Source organism: Vulpes lagopus, chromosome 17, assembly GCF_018345385.1.
Source record: "Vulpes lagopus strain Blue_001 chromosome 17, ASM1834538v1, whole genome shotgun sequence".
Taxonomy (NCBI): domain Eukaryota; kingdom Metazoa; phylum Chordata; class Mammalia; order Carnivora; family Canidae; genus Vulpes; species Vulpes lagopus.
In genome coordinates, this window is record NC_054840.1 from 3145257 (window position 1) to 3168240 (window position 22984).

At 40.5% G+C, this 22984-nt stretch overlaps 1 protein-coding gene across 10 annotated transcripts in view; it reads right to left on the reverse strand.

The window, feature by feature from the left end:
• The window catches only part of NAALADL2 (N-acetylated alpha-linked acidic dipeptidase like 2), a 1267271-nt gene that overhangs the window by 631205 nt on the left and 613082 nt on the right, over positions 1–22984 (reverse strand). For all 10 annotated transcript variants that reach the window (XM_041732043.1, XM_041732046.1, XM_041732044.1 and 7 more), the window contains one exon: positions 16067–16568. In XM_041732043.1, coding sequence (XP_041587977.1) covers positions 16067–16560 — 494 coding nt within the window. In that variant the 5' untranslated portion in view covers positions 16561–16568. The remainder of the gene's footprint in view (positions 1–16066; positions 16569–22984) is intronic.

Genomic DNA, 22984 nt, shown 5'->3' on the forward strand with positions numbered 1-22984 from the left:
TTGCTTATGCATCGTAACTGGTCTCCGGCCCCACAAAACAAACACTACGCGATGAGCAGCACCCCAGTCTTTTCAAGCTTGAGACGTGATTTTTCATTCTCAGAATTTCTCAATCCCACTGCATTACTGTGACATCCCAACCATGGCTAAAGGGTTGAGGATTTAGAGTGCATCCCAGAAGGTCTACTTAGTCCTAACACTCTGCTTTCTTGTCTTTAATTACCACCCGGTGATTAGTAATGCCTCCTCAGACTATCACAGAGCATGGCTAGTTTTTCAAGACCTGAAATAACTCTAAGGCAAGGCGTGACGCCTCTATGCCTAGCACACATTTAGAAACTACGTACTGAGGATAATGAAAACTCAGTTTCACTTTGACCTAATACCATGCAGCCCCAAAACTAAAGGGAATACTCTATGTCAAAACCTTACCTCCGATTATTAGTATTCCTACCCCTTCCGGACTGTCCTGGGTTTTTTTCTCAGGTTTGTTTTGACTTAGAGTTTATTTCTGCTGTAGAGCGAAATTCAAGTGTTGAAAAGCACTAACTGTCACACCCATGTGATTTAATCCCTTTAATGAGAATTCTTTTTCTCCTGACGGCACTTCTGTCGGCCTGTGTTACTACAATGGTGACAGTCAGTTTCTATGACTGGGACGTATTATTCTCTTTATCCTTCAAGACGACTTCAAGCTCTTTGAAAGTGGACACTATCCTGCCTTCCTCGGAGAACTCCACGCCTCCCCTCCACCCACTGCAGGAAGCAGGTATTTAATATATTTAAGTAATTTACTAAACCCTGACAAAACGGAGCCAAAGATGAAACTTGACGCTACGCGAGATGCTCTCTCACATTTCTGCACGTTCCCTGAGACTGCCCTTGCTCAAAACAATCTTCCCAAGGATACGCACGTAGCACACGGCCTTGGCAGACATAGACAGCGGCTCCTCCATAGGAAAGGTCAGCTTGGTCCACAGACTTGGGGGAAAAAATGAATATACTGTGCCTTGAGAACGTGCAGGCGTCGTACACATGTATGTTATTATACAGGTAGGGTCACCATCCGGCATAAAAGCTTTAGGATCCTGGGGCGCCTGCGAGGCAATAGTCGATTAAGTGTCTGACTCCTGGTTTCAGCTCCAGGGCTGTGAGATCCAGCCCCACATGGGGCTCCACACTCAGCCCGTCAGCACGGAGTCTGCTTAAGGCCCTCTCCTCCCCTACCTCTCTGTCTCTCTCTCTCTAAAATCAATCAATCAATCGTAAAAAAAAAAAAAGATCTAGGATGCCTAAGTTCAAAGTCTCTCTTCTGTAAAGTAACTACTACACGTTCAGGTGTCAACTCACCCTCCTTTCGTCACCTGTGGGAAGTGGGGCTCAAAGGATTCATGCAAACGCAATGCTTTGCTGCTTATGCCACTCACTGTGCTGTAATGAACTGTCTTCCATCTTCGATTCGGGGCTCTCTGCACGTGTCCATGAACTCACGACAGACTAACTTGTTAGCTCGCCAGCTCAGTAAAACCCGACTTCTCACGGGTATTAACCGATCCTTGGCAAGAATGACCAATACCCATGTTGGAGTCCCACAGCCGGAGGATTTTAATCAAAATTGAGCGGTAGGTGCACAATCAGCTTTGTGCATTATGCCCCTCATTTCAGCATTTGTCTTTGTGCACACACCTCTTCACCGATGCTCCGCGGACACGTGCCTCCCCGATGCACACCTGCCCAGTGGTGCCAACAGCAGGAGTTGCCCGGTGACGTCACACCATCTCTGCACTGCCCTTCCTGTTCTCAGTCTCTCCATCTCTAAGCGATGCTCTGAGAGTGATCTTCTCAGAAGGTGCATCTGGTCTTGAAATCCTCCTACCCAAAACCTTTTGATGATGTCTCATCGTATCAGAACCAACTCCTAACCAGCAACTTTGCTCCAAAGACTTCCACGAAATTCTCCTAACTCATTTCTCAAACCTCTGCAGTACGATTTAAGAAGAATGGACCCTGCCTCTTACCTGCTTATTGATGTATTGCATCAAAGTAAAGGAGTGGAGCTCTCACTAGGGAGGTGCAATTCTTCCTCAGGATGAGTTGAGGCCTAAGAGGTGCCATAAAATTTACCTTGTAGATACGATTGTGCATTTGGTACAAAAAAAAAAAGACTTTTTTGGGGGGTGGGAGGGAGCTGACCTCAAAATTCTCAGAGAACTTTGTTTAGGGAAATACCTAAATATGGAGCGTGAGGCTAATGGCATGCCTTGGAAGACAAGCAGATAGAGATAAATAAATAGCAAGATGAACAAGAGGGAGAGAGGAGAGGAAAGTTGAGAGGTGAAGGAGGAGAAAGGAAAGAAACATGGGCTGGGCCACATTCCAAGACATCAGCCTATGAAGGAGGGCGGTTGATGAGATATTACCACAGGGGAGAGTTAAAGACCTTTTGGTAACAAGAATAACCACAACAGACAGAACATGAGAGACTCCTAACTCTGGGAAACGAACAAGGGGTGGTGGAAAGGGAGGTGGGCAGGGGGATGGGGTGACGGGGTGACGGGCACTGAGGGGGGCACTTGATGGGATGAGCACTGGGTGTTATGCTATTTGTTGGCAAATTGAACTCCAATTAAAGAAAATATGTAAAAATAAAATTAAAATAAATAGATAACCACAACAAGAATAGTAAATAATAATAATAATGGTAAATAACAGATAGTCTTGTTTCCCACGTGCTATGTCCTCAGTAGCTTTCATGCGTTCATGTGAAGGTCAGACTATCATTACCTACACTGTATAAATAAGGAAGGTCACCTGTGGGCCCCAGCGAGGTGTGACAACAGCTTTGGGGTGAAACAAATTCGGGAGCAGATGGGAACCAAGTGGGTATCACTTGATTTTCCCAAACACAGGGCTGTGGCTACGCCAGGGCCAATGGGGCCTACCTAGGCCCCAGGGCCAGGTAGGGTTCTAGGGGTTCGCAGCCGTGTCCGGGCCCCTCTCCACATGCTCATCTCATCCCTCGGGTCGGGCCAGCACCGCCAGGCCAGCTGCCACCTCCATCCCGGGCATGGACACCGGCCTCCAACAGGGAAGGGGACCCGTCAGGCCTGCGGGGCACAGGAGCCCCTTCTCTACTGCTCCACTGCGGACTCCTCCTCCCAGCAGCTTAGGCTATAGCACTTTTTCTTCCCTTCTAAGAATTTTCTAGACTAGACTTTCACAGCGGTATTGCCTCCATCGATTGCTTTCTAACCCAGATTTCTAATCCAGAAGCCTTCCCTTAAGTCACCAGGCAGAAGGAAAACTTAATTCATTTTGATTGCCACCTTGTTTCTCTCACCCCAAATTGTTTGACTAGCTTTCCTAATTTTTGAATCATCCTGTGTCATTTTCACAGCTTTTTTTTTCTCTCCAATTAGCAAATTATTTTCCAAGTGACGTTTCTCAAATGCCCAATTTCTCCTCCCTGCTTACAGATTTTTGTAGCGATGCTTATCATCAGTGTTGCCTGTCATTCAACTTTTCCCTATTCCCAGCACAGGGTGGGGGTGGGGGGTGGGGGTTATTTCTGGAATGAAAGTTGCTGGCAGCAATTGCCACCTTCTCTACCACGGTGACTGCCATGCAGGTGCCACTCTCTTAGAACCCCTGCCTTAAGCCTCCTCCAGTCCCATGGTCTCCACATCTTCTGCACATTTGCTGCCAAAAGGGTCACTGGAAAAAGGCAGAGCACCTGCCAGTCCCTGGTCACTATCCATCGACAGAAGGAAATGACAAGTAGATGTCTAAAAAAAAAAAAAAAATCCATGTGGATATTTCTGTCCAACTTTCAAGTCTGTAGAGCAACTCTCCTCACTGGCACGTCCTGCGGTCTCAGACAGCTAACGCGCACCCCTGGGGGTCAGACCATAATTGCACATAATTAGCAAACTGCACCTCTTTCAAAAGATTGCCACTGTTTAAACAAAAACTAAGAACACAAGAATCCGAGATTAACATATCATCCTCAGAACGGTTATTTCGGAATGAGACCGAGCTGTGAGAACGATTGCCAGCTTCCTCCGTGTACCGCACCAGTTCTGCGTGTAATGTGAAATTTAGGAAAACAACAACAATAAAAAATGGGGAGTTGTGAGGCAGTCTTCAGAAATGAGGCTATTTTAAGAAGAAAAGCAGAACTTTAAGTTATTCTATGGTCGGTAATTTTAAAAAGAGGCAGCCATGAAGCACATGAAGGGCTTCTTATTTTCCAAGTTAAATTCCATGTTGAATATTGCAAACGAATACAAGCTGGAGAATGGTCAAAGCTTACCATCCCCTCCCACCTGTCACTTCCTGCTGAACTCAGTCTTTAGAAGCGGGTATGTGTTGTGTGTGTGTGTGTGTGTGTGTGTGCACGTGTGTTGGTTATTCGCCAAGGTAGCAGCCAAAAGCATGTAAATTAGCAGGGGGACAGTCCCCGGAGCAAGGACGAGGGGCAGGCTCTGCCAAAGAGCTGAGCAATCCTGCAGCCCCATAGGCAGCCTGGGTAGAGGTTCGGGGGGATTGAGCAATCTTCCTGGAACCCAGTAAGTGACAATTGCAAGTTGAACTGACCAGCAGCTACGTCCCAAAGTAGCCCCCAGAGACCTTTGCAAGTTAAAGTCTCTCTCTCCCCCCCCTTTCCTCTCCTCCCTTCTTTCTTTACCACAATGTGTAATTTTGCATCAATGTACTTTACATACACAGGCAGGCTCCCATTGCTTCAATCTGGACATTCCAATAGGAATGGAAACGCATAAGTGAGGGTACCTGCCATGTCTTCTTCATGGCTTTCTCTCCAGCCCAGCACCCAGTAGGCCCATAATACACAATCATTGAGTAAATAAATAACGTAGGAATAAATGCATCATGTTAAAAGGCACCTTGAGCGAGTCTTGTGATTGTAAACTAAGGCAGTATCTTAAAAATGGAATATGAATTTGACGAACAATACAAACCCTTCAATTGGAAAGTTGAGATGTCTCCTTTCCGTGTAACAGTGTAGTTTTGATATTGCCCTTAACCTCCCTAATCATTCTCTATTTAGATAATGTGCTTATCTTTGTGTGTGATTTTAGTTATTTGACTGAAATGTAATTTAAAAATTAAAACCAGGAGGGAACCGTCTTATAGGAATTTAGTTTCTCTACTTAAAATAAGAAAGGAAAGCTTTGATCATGAGCATGTGTTATGCCAGCAGCAACTGATTCAGATCCAGCGAGGGCTCACAGAGCAGGATGCAGAAAAAAAATCAGCTAAGGTCTCAGCCAAAAAAAAAAAAAAAAAAAAAAAAAAAACCAACAACAACAATAACAAAAACAACAAAGGAAAAAAAAGGCGGTAAACCACAAGAAGTAGCAGCCTCTGAAAACCTGATTCAATTTATCTTGGCTGCCCCACTGGACTAAAATAAACATTTTCCTCCCTCTGCTTTTTGCCCACATGAAATAGTAAGATACTTTGAAATACTCAGCTAAATTCCAGTATGCCACAGAGACACACCTAAGGCATCTATAATAAGGGAATATCTGACGTTTCGTCGAATTACCAAAATTATCAGGCTAATAAATTAGAGCTTTTGAGTCTCTGTAGCAGCTTGAGCTACAATATTGGTACAAGCTGATCTTACAAGTTGTTCCCTACAGAATAGTTAATATGATGAAACCAAGTGAAGAAATAGAGAGAAAACGCCCACACTTATTTTATTTTTATTGAAGGTAAAAACCACCTGCACACAGTGCTGTTCAAAGAAAAATGTTCAGTTTCGTTTTTCTCTCACAGATAGAAATGCACTCCATGGAATTGGAACTACTTCCTTTTGTTTCTTGCTCTATCAGAATTTGATTTGCATATTTGGGGACATGTTAAGGTGTTCTCTGTGATTTAGAGAGTTTATAAAAAGGTAATTTGATCTCAAATCATACTTTTTCTTTCACTATTTCTAATACTGAAAGCTGCATACCCTTCCGAGAAGTGAGGCATGAGGGGAAGACATTAGCTTGTCTTGTATTAGATAATAAAAAAGTTCCACAGGGGACGAGTTACATAGGATGACATTGTGAATATAAGGCTCATTTGGATTTAATTCATTACTACATCATGTTGCACAGGAAAGCAATTTTTAAGCCATAGAAGTGCACTTCATTTGTAAAGGACCCAGCTATAACACACAATCAGTTATTGAAGACAGAAACTGATTTCCCAAATCAGGCATATAAAATTTAATATATTTGCTCCAGTTATAATGAAAGAGAAGGGAAGTTGAATGCCTTTTTTTTTTTCTCCCCAGATGAGAATGAATCTTTATAATATTTGGAAAGTGCATCTTTGCTTGGGGAGCTGACTACATTTTTGATGCCACAAACTGAATAAAATGAAAACCTTTAATAAAATATTTAATAAAATATTTGAAATACCTGTTATACATACAGAATATAATTTCAACATCTGTCCTTCCATAAGTTTAATAGTATTACATTAAAAAATAAGATTTGAAATTTGTTAATGAAATAAGGATAATGATGGGCATTTTTTTTTTCATATCGGTACCAATTTTCCATATTGTTCAGTTTAATCCTAAAGGCTGAATAAATTATTCTGTGGAGGGGAAAATAAAAGAACAGTCAAATTATACTGGTTTATTTACGCTCCCTAAATCTGTATGTATTATTACTTAGAATCCTCCATAGAAAGACAACCAACAAGATGCATATTTACAAAAAGAAAAGAGAAAGAGAGAGAGAGAGAGATTTATTTTAAGGAATTGGCTTACACAACTGTGGAAATCTGAAAATCCAAAAATGGGGGTGGGGCAGAAGGCTGGAGACCCAGGAAAGAGTTGCAATTTAAGTTCAAAGGCAGTTTGCTAGTACAATTCCCTCCTCTTTCTGAGACCTAAGTCCTTTTCTATTAAGGCCTTTAACTGATTGGATGAGACCCACACATTAATTGCCATAATGAAAGTCATCTGCTTTACCCAAAGTCTACTCATTTAAATGTTAATTTCATTTAAAAAATATCTTCTGCAGAAATATCTAGAATAATGCTTGGCCACACATCTGTGCACTGTGGCCTAACCAAGATGACACATTAAATTAACAATTACACTGTAGTTATAACCATCTAAAATGTGGAAAATAAACTTATCTACCCATTCTGTGATAGTTTCCCAGGATAGTGGCAATGAAGAAGAAGTTCTCATGACCCTTTTAAAGTCTCTGAATTACCAGACTACTTTACTTTCTCTCCTATCAGCTAGAAACATCTACTTGAAAAAAAAAAAAAAAAAAAACTTAAGTGACTGTAATAAAGAACTTAATTTGATTTGGTAAATATATATAAATCATCTATTTTCACATATATTTTCATTTAAATTTCCCCTGTAACCACTCTGATGAGATTACAAGATTGATACTTTTATCCATAATTTTAGAGCATTTTTCTTAATTTCTAAAGCATAGATTGAGATTTTCAAATTGCAAATCTCAAAGGGCCATGTCTGCCATTTGAATCTTGATTTCATTGACATTAAAAAGGAACATGAAGGAGGGAGGTATGTAATCAGTTCCCAACCTTTCTGTGTTTAACTTATACTTCACTCTAGTAAATGTGATCATTACCACCTTTTCTATCGCTAGAGTGTCAGGAAGTCAAGTGACTCCACAGGAAACTGACATACTTTATCCTCAAAGAAAAAGGTTTGTTTTTGCCTTTTACTACATCTGACTGATCTTGTTCCTTTTTGGGAATGAATAAGATCAAGAAGTGAACGGATGAAAAAGCATATTATAGTCAATGCAAGAAAGATATAAGAAAGATGTGACACATTCTTAAGGTTGAGCCATTTTCAGGATAGGCAGCCAGTAAGCACAGATGACCTTGATATATTTGATGGAAATGTTTCATTGACCATAGAATATAGTCCATGCCAAGAGTCCTTCCATTATGTAAAATATATTCCTCCTAAGAATCCAACCAAAGTCAGAGCTGAAAACCTGTAATTCCTGCATTTTGATACCTAACAATTTGACATAGTCCTGATGTTTTACATCAGACAGATTCAGGAAAAAAAAAAAAAAAAAAAAAGAGAGAGAGAGAGAGAGATTAAGAAAAAGACACGTGTTTACTAGGAAGTTAAGCGACCTAATCTTAGTATGTAACTTTGAGAACTGAAAAAAAAAAAAAAAAGTGTGTTTGCCAGGAAGGGAAAGTGGATAAGGGATGGGAAGGGAGGAGACCGCAGGACAGCAGGAAGAAAGCAAACCTTGTGAACGGACTAGCTCCAGACTAACACAACCCCTTCCTGGAAGAGCATAGAAAGATCTGTGAGGGGATCTAGTTTGTACCTTCATAAAACCTGCCATCATAGAAGTTACCTTTTTGTGAAATTTTTCCTTTCCCTTCTTGATAGCAAAAGCATGTTCTCTACATTAAACAGAATATCATTAAAAAAAAAAAAAAGTAGAGTGACTCACAGAGTGCCTGGAATGTAGTTGATATTCAGCATATGTTTACACAAGGGAAAAGAAAATCCTCTATCAAAATTTTTTTTAAAAGCACAGGTTATGATAATGTAGATAAAACAGGTCCAGAAACCAAATTCATGTTTATATATATTATTTTTATATATACACATTAAATTATATATAGTCATATATACATGATTTTAATTTCAAATTCCAATAATATGGATGAATGGCCAGAAACAGACTTTTTCTCCAAAAAAAAAAAAAAAAGAAAAAAAAAAGAAAAGAAATGAAAGAAAAAAAGAAAGGAAAGAAACCACATGGAAGTGAAGACTTTATCAAGAAGGTGTAGATATTCTGGGTTCATTCTCTCCCACAGTAAAGATTTACTGAGCATTTGCATGCTGTGACTCAAGTACTGTGCCAGACTCACATAGTTCTTTCTCTACCGCAAAGCGGAAAGTGATTCATGCCAACAAAAAGAGAAAAAAGAAAGAAAGAAAGAAACTCTGCAAGTTACTAGGAGAGGGAACTCAACTGGCAGGAGATCGGAAAGAACATGAGCCAGACCTCAAAGGCTGCCTAGTATTTGAACAGGTCAGGATGGATAAGGTCATCGCAGACACAGCCACTCCGCCAATAGCCCTTCTTCATCCTCTGGTGAGTGCTGCTCTTGCTCTGGTCAAACGCCTGGAGACTGTGAAGAGCACAGCTCCCGCTGGTCTGTTCACCCAGCGAACTGTGAATTAATGCCATTCAGCACAAAATAAGAAACTCTGAGGGAAGCAGTTCCTTTATCTAAAGTCCAGAGCAGTAAAATAGTATGCATAATTAAATCTTATACTGTGTATTCTTTTTGTGATTAAATTTAAGACAATGCACATTTGTTATCTGGAGACATCAATGATAGAATGGCTAATTACTTCCTTTAGGAACTGTCACTCTATTACTGGTAAATTCATTCGATTATCATTTGCATAAGTTGAATTATGGGCACTTTTGCTATACGTTTACATGTTTTTCTCCAATTAAAATGCCAGCTACTATATTGCCTTCTTCATTTCTCCCAACCTTCCTGCTCTCATTCTCTCTAATACGGAAATTGATGAGGAACAAAAAAAATACAATGGGTAAGGAAGACAGAGAAATAATAATAATAATAATAATAATAATAATAATAATAATAGGGGCTCCCTGGGTGGCTCAGCGGTTTAGCGCCTGCCTGCCTTCAGCCTAGGGCGTGTTCCGGGAGACTCAGGACCAAGTCCCGCACTGGACTCCCTGCATGGAGCCTGCTTCTTCCTCTGCCTGTGTCTCTGCCTCTCTCTCTCTCTCTCTGTTTGTCATGAATGAATAAAATCTTTAAAAAAAAATAATAATAAATTACACGACAGAGGAAGACAGACAGATGGCTGGAACGTGCATCTGGAAGCTAGAGAACAGTTGCTGACAGCATCATCACCATGAAGCCTTGCTTTTGTACAAAAACATACCAGCAAAAAAAGAGAGAGTCCTGTAGCACCAAAAGAAAGAAAAATCATGGATTTAAAGGAGACTTCCCAATGTTCTGAAAACCTGGAAACACTGTGGGCCCCCATGAACTCCACAACCAGCTTTTCTTTAGGCAAGGATCACCTTGTCTCCTTCATGTAAGACTGAAGAGACTGTGCAGTCGTGAGTTTTGTGGAACAGGAAACCAGACCAATCATGCAATCTTTGGTAAAGGGCCTGGAGTGCTCTTCAACAGGAGGAGGTGATTGTGGGGGACAGACGTGGAAAGGGGAGGATGACAAAGTGAAGACACGCTCTGAGCACAGGAAAGACAGTAACACTCTAACAACTAAACAAATCTAGTGTCAGGGTTAACCGAATGGCACGGAGAAGCCGCCCTACTGTTGACTATCTTATGTCAAGGGATGGTAGGTGAAGGCAGGTAGACAAAGATTTCACCAGAAGAGTAAATTATAGATTTTTTTTTTTATTATTTCTAGATAGCTTGTACAGAGATTTTCTCCTTTCAGGTGATCAGCTTAGCATAAGGAGGTATCGTAAGGATATAGGAGATGCTAACAAGTAGGGATTCTAAGATTTTAGACTCCTTGGGATATAGGGTAGCTATAATCTAGGGTTCTTGCTGCAGTCAGTCGGCCTGATAAAAGTAGGAACTTTTCCTTTCGAGAAGAAATTCAATGTCATTAAAGCCAAGTAACATGACCACACAGTGTCAAAGTTTGGCAAAGTTTAAGGGGCATTTATGAAATGTACCACTCAAGCTACATATGTATGACTAACTGAATACGCTATTGTCGCCAAAAGGCACTGAAGGAGGAAGAGCAGAAAGAAGAAAAAGAAGGGAGGAGGAGGAATAAGAGAAGCAGCAAAGCAGTAGATGATTTCTAAACATATATTTGAAAAAAAAAAGAGAAAACTAGATTTGAAAATCCATTTCAATATATTATATCAACAAGTAATGACTATAAAGTACATAAACAATACTGAATGCTATCTAGGTTTCAGATAAGGTCTCATTCATCAAGATATTGCTGAAGAAAATTTATGTTTCCTATGCTTTTTGAAGAGTTCATTACCAGCTGGAAAAAAAAAATACAGTGTTTGTTTGTAAAGATCATTTCACAGCAGAACTGAACTCATGCCTAACTGCTTGTACCAAGCCAGACGGTGGTAAGAAATATTGCCCCTGTCCAGATAATGCAGACATTTAAAAATAGATGAACCCTAGATAGTTTATTGTTCATTTTATTTTGTTAACAAATATGTCTACTAAATAAAATCCAGAAAGATGGGATACCATACATAAAGTAATAGACTGTTCTACTATTATAATATTTTAATTTCTCAATTTGTAAAGGCCATGGGAAAGAACATATAAAAACCATGGGGAGATGCTCTAAAAAGTAGGTCGTGCGTGCATGCAAAAAAGAAATGCAAATGGTCAATTAAGATGTAAAAAGTTTGTCAACATTATTTTTGGCCTATCAAACCAAATAAAGGACTAGAAAGCTGGCAGCTCTGAAAGCTATTTGGTAAGACAAAGCAAATAACTGAACAAATTTAAACTCCCTGAATGTGTGATTTACTTCCAGGAATCTATCAGAAAAGAATAATTAAAGAAGCAAAGACCTATGTACAAGAGTATTTGCAGAGGCAACCTAAATGCCCATTTATAAGAAACAGGCTCAATAAATTTATGACACCTACATAATGGAATACCAGCAGTATTTTAATATAATGCTTTAGATCTATATTTATTGGCTTGAAAAATGGTTCTAAATATACTGTAGGTAAAACACATTCTGAAGCAGATATCAAAGGAATATACACGTAATGATACAATTTTGCTTACTGATTGGAAAAGATAGAAAAAAAATGATGAAAGGGTGACAGGAGCATGAGTGATTTTTAATTAATTCCAATTTTCTACATATATTTTACTTGTGAGTAAGAACAATAACCATGTCCTTTCCATTTAAAAAAGAACAAAAAATGCCATGTTAGCCATCATTAAGCTACAGCAGCACATGCTTTCCTTGTCACCATTTCACAGCATCCGTAGGCTGTCGAAAGCCAACACGTCCCTGCATTCAAAACTATGCTAAATCTCATTGATTCATCCGTTTCAAATATTTTACCACTATAGTATTATATTTGGTAACTGAATTTTGAGGTTTTTGACATACTCTGTTCAGCGACGTGTTTATGATCTTTAACACACACACACACAGGTCATTCATTCAACAAAATATGTGACAAATGAAGAAAGGCTCGGAGACTTCATTGCATAGCACACACGAAACATTATACCCGCCCAGTGAAGCTTCTTTAAGTTAAAAAGTTCTCTCAACAGCTCTAGATAAACATGTTTTATCCATGTTTTACCAGCACCCCAAATGACCAAAGCTGATTAGACCAGGGATAAGCACTTGACACAGAGTCACACATGCCTTTGGTCTTCAAAATAATATTTCATTCTGGAGAATAGAAACGGTAGGGTCATATACTGGGGGGATATAGCAGTTGGTGTTGGGAGGGGAAAAAAGGAAGAAAGAAAGAAATCGCAGGTAGTACAGATGGAAAAGGAGTCAAGTCACGTTGGTGTTTCAGCACTTCAGTGGAGGGTGGCTTTGGAGGTCCCTGGAGCTAACCGGATCCACAGTCTAGATGGAGAAGGCCTGACCAAATGAATAATTCCTATTCATCGATTATTACGTGGGCCCAGCCTCCTGTGTTGATGCTCACAATAAACGTGCATTATCTAAATAGTTACTGCTTCAAGGCACCACAAGCAACTCTCAATGGCCTATTTTGATTCTGACCCATCAGAATATATCGGCTATTTATCTGAATACACCCTGCTGGCTTACCCAGAAGACACGTGGAAGAAATAAACCCATCACGTAAAAGAGTGAAGGCATTTTTTTTTTTTTTTCAAATAGCAACAAGTTAAGCATAGGCCTAAGTGACGGAGAGAATCATGTCAGGAGATTAATACACCCCCCACATTTACACACACTAACACGGTCTTCACAGCCCTCTGCTAATCTTGACCATGTCTAAGAATGTGAGAGTGTAACTAAACTTCAGAGTGGGTTTCTTTTATTTGGTCAACATACCGAGTACTTGGCTGAAGTTCATGTATTATGTGGGCTTTATTTTGGGGTAATTAGGGACGGAAAGAAGGAATAAATAGGGAGGGAGGGAGGGAGGAGCTCTTTTATATTTCTTAGCTTTTCCAACCTTCCATGGGCTAAAACTGGGTGATCATCCCAGAGATTTATGCTACCCTCCGCACCCCCAAGGTCTGCATGCTGGTCCTAATTAGAGACACGGCATCAATGGTCTTCAATCCTCAGCTGGAACTGAGACATCAACAGTGTCCTTTAACAGTTTTACAGTATCTGGTTTGGATGGGAGTTATAATTTTTGTTTTTAATCAGAAGACAGCACATCCTCTGAGTACCTATAATTATATAACATACATATAGTTTATAATATAAGTAGGTATATTAATAAGGTTTTGAATATGATAACAGGAAAATATAAATGGCAAATCAGATGATTTTCCAAATGCATAGCAACATCGATCAATGAAATACAGATCTATTTCTCACTTATTCAGAGGTTCATTTCCCTCCCTTAGAAAAACACTTATCCGATGTCTGCTACACAACAGGAATCTAACGCAGGGCCGAGCAAATCTGGTCCCTGCCCTCACAGAGAGGCTGCCCTTTATATTGCACAGCTTTCAGATGTTTGGAAAGAACCGACATAGACTTGGGGCATGGACAGGGGTAGAAAACCAAGAGTGAACAGAGAGAGCAACAGACGCACAAAACACGGAGGGTTAATAAGTTGATCCTCATAGGTTGATGAGAAGTAACAGTAGGAACCTGTGATATACGGAATCAACACTCAGATGACTTGGTAAACACAGGAACTCACAATAAGGCACATGGTTAGCATGACTATTTGGGAAAAGGGTGTTTTTGGATGAAGAGATGTTATTTAGAGAAAGTTACCATAAACGTATTTGTAACAAAATATTTATTAAAGAAAAATCTCTTATCTCAATAAAGAATATATGTGGCTATTTGATGGAGCACAAATGCGAATGTGTCCAACCACTGAATAGTGCCTGGCAATATAATTGCTAGTGGTTATATTTCTGCAGCTATCTTTTAAATATATATTTCGTTGACGTTCAAGTTTAAGAGGAGAATATACGCCTTACTGTCCTGCAACCCCTATTCTGAGGAAAATAATGAATATTGTAATTTAATTATATATTTAGAATTTTAGAACCAGCTATCTAGTTGCAAAAAAAAAGGACATAAATCAGTTTTTAAGGATGTCTAGAATGCTAAGGGGGGTGGGGGATATAAGACCAAGAAAGCCAGAGAAAGAAAATAAATCCGTAGGCTAGTTTGCACGTGGAATGCATACAGACCCTGACCTCCACCCCCCCCCAGCCCCCACCGGCTGCAGGGAGCTGAGCCCTTCAGGCTCCGAGTCAGCAGCAGCCCCGCGGGGGGTCAGCCAGTGGGACAACCAGGAGGGTCCTGCAGAACTGGAGAAAGGGAGAAGCTACGGGACTTCCTACTTTCTCTCTGCCTCAGTAGCGAGGCTGCACCTCCACCCCACGCCCTGCACCTGTGTATATACAGAAAGTTCCAACTCCCGCCAAGTTGCCCAGCTCCCTCTGTCCCTCCAGCCTACGTCTGGTAATGGCTCCTTTTCTTTGGGCGGCCTCACTGTGCTGCCTGCCTTCTCAGATTTTATCATTGACGGAGTGATCTCTCTCCTTTCACAGTGCCCTCTACTTTAAATATTCAGAGAGTTTCCTGTTGTCTGTTAGATCCTGACTGCTACCATCACTCACCATGAGATAATCTTAGGTCTTTCAGCTCAATTCTGTATAAACAATATCACATTGGGAAATATCATGGAAAGCCTTATTATCTGCATAGGACACGCTTATGCAACAGTGAGCGGCAGATAGGAAACAAATTGCCAGCATGATCTCTAGGAAGAGAATAATAATTCACCAACATCAATACACATGACATTTCGGCAACACAGATTCAATGATACATCTTCAGTGGGCAGAAGATCTCCCTAGAAGATCCCTAGAAATGCACACATGCCCACACCGTGGTTGTAACGAGTCAGTGTGACCCAAGGAGAATGTCCCGGGGAAGTCGTATCCCTCTCTCTCATCCACCCGAGAACAACACAGATGATTCACTTAGGACTGTCCTTTCTTGGCAAATATGGAAAATATGTGGGAAAGTTATATTCCAGTTCTTCATCTCCCTAAAAGTGGAAACTAGAAAACCCTTTATGACTCAACATCTATGCTAATGATGTGACAAAACTTTCAAGTTACCCATTAGTTATCTGGCAATAGTGAAACTTTCCCCAAGAACTCAGAAGTAATGCCCGTTAATATATTACCATCATTTAACTTAAAAACCAACAGATTCTGGTTAGGGAGGTCATATGCCAACTTACCCAGAGAGACAAATGAACTTTTAGAAATGTGTGATATATGGAACCCAATTTTTTTCAATAAAAATATGCTCACTGAGATGCCCAGGGGTGCAGGAAACAAAATACTATCAGTGCTTATCTTAGCTTCTAACCATAAGAGACAGTTACTTCAGCCCATAAAAGAGGTTTATTTATTTCATTCTGGTGTCATTAAAAATTTCAATCATATGGCTAATGCCCTAGTTTTTATTACACATATATCCAGCTGTCTTTGCATCTCAATTTGGCTACCTGGGCTTCCCAAGAGGGAGCATATGCAATGACTGGAATCTTTTAGTCTCCACAGTAGTTATGGTTCTTATCATCAATTAATAAAACAGCATCATAAATCTGTAGCGCAGTATCATAAATCTGAAATGTGTACCCTCGCTGTGAAGGGTGGGTTGCTAAGCTTTGTTGCTTAGCTTGCTGTACTCACCTTAAACCATGGCAAAATCACCCATTCAGTACTCCCTGAGGGACATCTTTCCCGGGAAATGCATCCCCCCCACATCCATTTCTTCTACACCTACCTGAAAGACTTCTTAATATCTTCGGCTTGGATCGTCTCAAGAATCTCTTGGTATAACTGAAGATCAAGCGTTGCTGAAGACGTAGCACTTGAAGGGCACTTTTTATGTGCGTAGTAGCCTATCAAAATCCCCGAAATAAATAAAACGATGGCTGTGCAAAGTATTTTTAAAAGGCGGCAAAAGTTGCAGGGGTTGCTCTTTGGTGCAGACCTTGTGTAGCGGGTAACATAGTCAGACTCTTCTTGAAGTCTCTGAAACCTTCCTTTGGGTGAAGTTGCTGGTTGAATGGAATCAAGATTGAGATCTGTAGTCTCTGGATTCTCTAGGTTCTGAATCTCAGCACTATCTAGCTGGAACTGGTCAAAACCAGGCTCCTCCAGTTCCTTTTCCATGTCCCACTCTAAGTCAAGGGCAGTGGCTTGTAGGTCATCATTGTCCAAGTACTGTGAATGTCCTGGCGCTCTTTGATCTGCACTGACTTTCTGATAGGCCATCTTTTTACCTGTGAAAATAAGGGGAGCATATTTTCTTAAAATGAACTGTAAAATTGAATAGAGGAAATCTCAATGGAATTGGAGTGGGGAGACCAGCAAGGGGAGCTCTCACACCTTGCCCTCAGCTAATGACAGATCCCAATGGGAAGAGACACACCTCGCATTCCCAACTGGAAGAAGCCTACTTTACTACCCCAGCAGGAGAAAGGGGAAAAAAAAATGTTTCCCTGTTCGGTAACAAGCTCAGCAAATAAAATAAAATACAACAACTCAGCCAATGAGAAACCATCACCACCCTGAACCCTCACTTTCCTCCGATTGACTTTTCATTCTTAGCAGCTCTCCCACCTTTCTTCTTTTCTTGAAAAGTGACAGTCCTCTCCGTTGATCTCTAGTCTTGCCTAGGCTTTGCCATAGTTTGCAGGTCCAGACTCGTAACTCCTCTGCTATTCCAGAGGAAAAAACAAACAAACAAACCACAAAAACACTTTGCTGGTAAAACAATGGGCCGTTTACTTTTAAGGTCGGCAAAACAAATTAATAAAGAAAATCTTGGGATCCCTGGGTGGCGCAGCGGTTTGGCGCCTGCCTTTGGCCCCGGGGCGCGATCCTGGAGACCCGGGATCGAATCCCACGTCGGGCTCCCGGTGCATGGAGCCTGCTTCTCCCTCTGCCTATGTCTCTGCTTCTCTCTCTCTCACTGTGTGCCTATCATTAATAAATAAAATTTAAAAAAAAAAAAAAGAAAAAGAAAATCTCCACGGTGAAAACAAAAGAAAGCAGCAATCCGTATTAGATACCCATAAAATTGTAGTGATTATAATCAGAGGAAATATATTGTCTCTATAGAAACATCACATCTTTGTTAATCATTTAATCTTCTATTTTGCTGTTGATGTTTATTACAGGAAGAGAAGACAAAATGTAAAAGTAAAATAAAAGTAGAAGGTACTTGGAGAAACTGAGAAAACATAAAATAGACACATGTACAGTCATTCCTTTGAAGCTCAGGAGAATAAAAAAGTCACAAATGGACAAGAGCATTGAGGACAATATGTTATAATGAAGGCAAAGCTTAAGCTTACATGTGGTCGAAATCACTTTTTAAGAAAAACTGAGTGTAGAAGCAATAAAGCACAACTTTATTGCTTTAGTGGTTTATTGTTTATTAAGTTTATTAAGTTAAAGAGGAAAAACAAAGAGACCCTGGGATGATTTACATTATCAGAACTGTTTTTAAAAAGAGATTCAGGATGGAATAGAAATAAAAACTAAAAGGAGCCACAATGCTATTGGAATACAAGCAGCAAAATACGGTGGACCACATAGTTGTGAGGTATCAAAAGGACTGGAGAACTTAAGGCTACCACAGAAGACCAAATGTTCCGTGAATCAGTGACATGGATTGGCCTGGATCACTGAACTTTAAATAAAGGTCTGGGATGGCATCTATCCAAAAAAGGGAAGCCTTTTGCCAGCTAGGAGAGTTTGGTTTCATAACCTTGCTACAGGAGCAGCAGATGGAGATTTTCTCCCCTGCACGGTTTTGGATGACAGTTAGTTACGTCCTGCAGGGTGGTATTAGGCCAACTGGGCTAATTAGCTACTAGCGGTCTTCAGTCTGTATTCAGTGGCCCACTGGTGCATTATGGTTGCCCATTGGGAGTATCCATACTTTGTATTTTCTATGTAGTAGATTTGTCATCCCAGCTGGATTCAAAGGTCCCTCACTAGGTTTTATGATTTTTCTGTGCACCCCACTGTGGTGGGTGAAGAATAGCGCTCAACAGACAACTGATCAGCTAATTGCCTTAGGGGCCAGTGGTTAACAAGTAAACTCCAATAAAACAAACAGGGACTTCATGAAAGGGAGTGGTGTCAAGCACGGAACCCTGGGTATGGATTACTCTGATCGGGGCTGGCACAGGTCCGTGTTAATTAAAATGTTATGAATTTTTCAGAGAATTCAAATGTAATTAAATATCAATCTTACAGAATATGCATTGCCATTCTAACTAGATATCTCTCCATGACCCTATACCCTAGGATTCATTCTTACCCACCGTTGACTCACTAACAAGGAGCAATGCATGCCAGGTACTGGGATAGGCGATGAAAACAGAGATACACAGGTCCTTATTCCTCAAGTAAGGAGCAATTCAATCAGAGATAAATGCATGCATGGACCTACGGTTGAATTAAAAATGCACAGTGCCAGGGAGACTCAGTGGTGACTGACTCCCACATACACCACCAGAAAGGATATCCTGAGAAAGTAACCTCTCTAAGATATTTCTGGAAGGAGAGGAAGAGCTAACTAGGGCCGACCAGAGTGTGGAAGGAGATCAGATGGGGGGAAATTTATAAACACACAGAGGAATGGGAATTCCTGGTGCATGAACCATTTGAAAAATCCAGAACTACCAGGGTAGGAGTCCATATAGGCCTAGTAGGAGAGCAGAGGGCAGAGGTTAAGAGAAAAAGTGAGGGAAGGGGGGCTTTGGGCAAAAGACTTAACTTCTGTGTAACCCATGGTCTTCCTCTGTGACATGGGCATGAAAATAACATAAATGTCACAATGTTGTCACTAAACTGAGTGCACCTAAAACATCCATTGAGTGCTGCACAGGCTGTGATGGGCTAGAAGGGACATCTCTGGTATTTAGAGGAGAGAGGACTGGGAAGGATTGTTGGAAGAAATGGGTTTAGTGATGCAGAAGCCATTACACGGGTCTCTAAGACATTGTGGAGAAGGAAAAGGGTTTATCACATTCACATGCACGGACACTCACATACATATGTGCTGGTTGTGATTCACTTGTCTACACTCAGTCTACATGTAGAGACAAAAAGGAAAAACACTGTACGACACACCAAGTGTTATCATGAAGGCGAGTGTTTATTTGACACTATGTGTTACAGCGGCCTCAGGAATGACTCTGCAGGCCCTTTTATTTCCCTTCCCGCCCTCCCTTTCGAGTGGCCTGATTTCTAAAATGATTCAAGAGGGGATCCCTGGGTGGCGCAGCGGTTTAGCGCCTGCCTTTGGCCCAGGGCACGATCCTGGAGACCCGGGATCGAATCCCACATCGGGCTCCCGGTGCATGGAGCCTGCTTCTCTCTCTGCCTATGTCTCTGCCTCTGTGTGTGTGTGTGTGTGTGTGTGTGTGTGTGTGTGTGTGTGTGTGACTATCATAAATAAAAAAATAAAATAAAATAAATAAAATAAAATAAAATAAAATAAAATAATAAAATGATTCAAGAAAGCCCAACATTTGAATTTTGTCTTGGGTCATATCAAGAGAAGAAAGAAAAAAAAAAGAGAGAGAGAGAGCAATAATTGGAGTTAGTGATAATTATTCATCTAGGTTAAGTGATAGTTGATTAATTGGTAGAGGAGCGGAGGACTCCAAAATCACACTCGGTTAAAAGAATTAAAAAAAAAAAAGGGGGGGGTAAAGGAAAATTTTGGAGGATAGGAAAAACTTGAAGGGGGTAGAAATAAAGACGCCCTAAGATCCATGATTCTAACATCTCTCTCAATGCAGAAGAGGGAAACTGAGGTCCAGAGTTGAATATTCTTTAGACTAAGGAAAGTGATATCTGGGTACATTTTTCTCAAAATGATTTGTGGTTTTATAAAAATATGAGATTAACAAGTTGACAGTAAACTAATATTAAATACACCACAATTAAACTTATTTTAGCATAAATCATAAAATACTGCAATTTCTTGACGCTGGTCATTTTTTTTTCTTATTTAAACATCAATAAATCCCTGCCATCTTGCCCATGGTCTTATGATATTTACTTAGGTGTTCAGTTTATGCATTATTGATTAATTTCCTAGACACTGACCCAGGGAGGTCCTGCAGACTTCCCCTGCTTCTCATTTTAATGAAACGGAGCCTCTCTCTTTAAAGAGTGTTTAAAAACTGGAATTGTAAGAACATGGTTTATGCTCCAGGGAGACTTGGCACGCAGGAGTTACTACAGAAGTGTGAGACTCTAATTGTGGCCTCTAATACAAACAAAGTCACTTCTCCACAAATCATTTTAAAACCCACCGCAGTGGTGAGGCACAGTTTTCATCTCTAGCCTGCCCACAGGCCTTCGTCACGGGTACGTCAGCAACTTAACGCTTTTCAAACATCAGCCAGAGCCATCAGTTGGAAGGTGACGCAGATACGGACAGTAAGTCCTCACCATGATGGTGAGAATAACATAAATGTCACGATGTTGTCACTAGACTGAGTGCACCTAAAACATCCGTTGAGTGTTGCACAGGCTGTGATGGGCTAGAAGGGACATCTCTGGTATTTAGAGGAGAGAGGACTGGGAAGGATTGTTGGAAGAAATGGGTTTAGTGATGCAGAAGACATTACACGGGTCTCTAAGACATTGTGGAGAAGGAAAAGGGTTTATCACATTCACATGCACGGACACTCACATACATATGTGCCGGGTGTGATTCACTTGTCTACACTCAGTCTACATGTAGAGACAAAAAGGAAAAACACTGTACGACACACCAAGTGTTATCATGAAGGCGAGTGTTTATTATCATTACCCTGCCTGCCACCCCTGCTACCACTTGTGAACTCATGACACATCCATGAATTTACCCTAAATTCTATCTTCCGGGAGAACGGTAACTGGGTCAAAGGTAGATGGAGCCATTCGATGTAACAAATTCCAAAGTATTTCAGGAAAACTTCAAAGTAAAATAAGTATGTGAGAACATATACAATGAAGCATTTTTAACCATTTATTTAGCAAAACGAGTTACATATATACTGTATACATATATATTCATATATATATATTTACATGCATTTTATATAAACTTAGAAATCCATTTCTTAAAATTATCTTGCTTCAAGGAACATAGTACATAGCATTTTGAAAAAAATACACTATAAATCTCTGCCCTGACGGGATCCCTGGGTGGCGCAGCAGTTTAGCGCCTGCCTTTGGCCCAGGGTGCGATCCTGGAGACCCGGGATCAAGTCCCACGTTGGGCTCCCTGTATGGAGCCTGCTTCTCCCTCTGCCTATGTCTCTGCCTCTCTCTCTCTCTCTCTGTCTGTCTCTCTCTGTGACTATCATAAATAAATAAAAAAATTAAAAAAAAATCTCTGCCCTGACAATTGTTTCCCTTTGTCTAAAATAAACTCCTCAAAAATAAACTCAAACACTAAACTACTGAATTAAAGTGACCATATATTCAATACTGAGTCACCACAAATTATTTTACTCATTCCACAATGAATGTAGCTTTCCTGACAGTAGCTCTGCTTGGGGCGCCGGGTGGCTCAGCAGGTAAAGTGTTGGTCTCTTGATTCCCACTCAGGTCATGACCTCAGGGGGGTGGGATCGCTCCCTGCATCCAGCCCCGCCGACCCCGTCAGCCCGGCACTCAACCAGATGTCTGCTTCTCTCCCTCGTTCTCTGCCCCTCCCTCCCACTAACATGTGCATGTGCCCACTCTCTCTCTCTAAAATACATACATCTTTAGAACTAAATAAATTAAAATGAAATAAGATGCCTATGATCTGTGAGATAAGAAACACGACAGTGTTTTTACCAGAACTTTCAAATTTTCAAGTATAATAATAAAAAAATCATACTATAAAAAAATGTCTTAGATATGATCACATACTTATGCTATTGAAATCTCATATATTTTCTATTACTGATATTCATTGAATTTATATAGTCATGTTATTTTATGCCTAAGTCTATCTGAGTAATTTGGAAACTACATGTAGTAGATTTTAGTATCTGCCATGTGAGTTTTGCTCTAAAAGCGATGTACAGTTGACCCTTGAACAACGTGGGGTTAGACGGGTCAACCCCTCAAAAACCTGAAAATCTATGTACAACCTTCCAACACCCTCCCCCCAGAAAAACTTAACTAAGAGCCTACTGTTGTCTAGAAGTCTTACCAATAACAGGCAACACGTATTTTGTATGTTAGACGTATTCTATATCCTACTCTCAAAGCAGGCCAGAGAAAAGAAAGTGTCGTTGAGAAAATCACAAGGAGAAGATACGTTTACAGTACTATGCTGTATTTATGGGGAAAAAAAAAAAAAAAAACAGGTGTAAGTGGAGCGGCACAGTTCAAACTGGTGTTATACAGGGTCATCCGTACTTGAGGTGCAGACCAGGTCATAGAAACCTGTTACATGTCCTCAAACAGAAATATCCGTAGCATCCTTACATTCTCTATTATAACATTTAGGCTTTCTTAAAAAGCACAATGTTTTGTGAAAGGTAGATTATCTTCTCCATGTTTTCAACACCTCTTATTCACTTAGGTGAGATCCCTTCCCACCCAGGCCTACACCAAAGGCTCAGTTGTTTTAAAAATTCAATATACTCAAACATTTATCTTTTATATACACTTATCCCTTTATAAG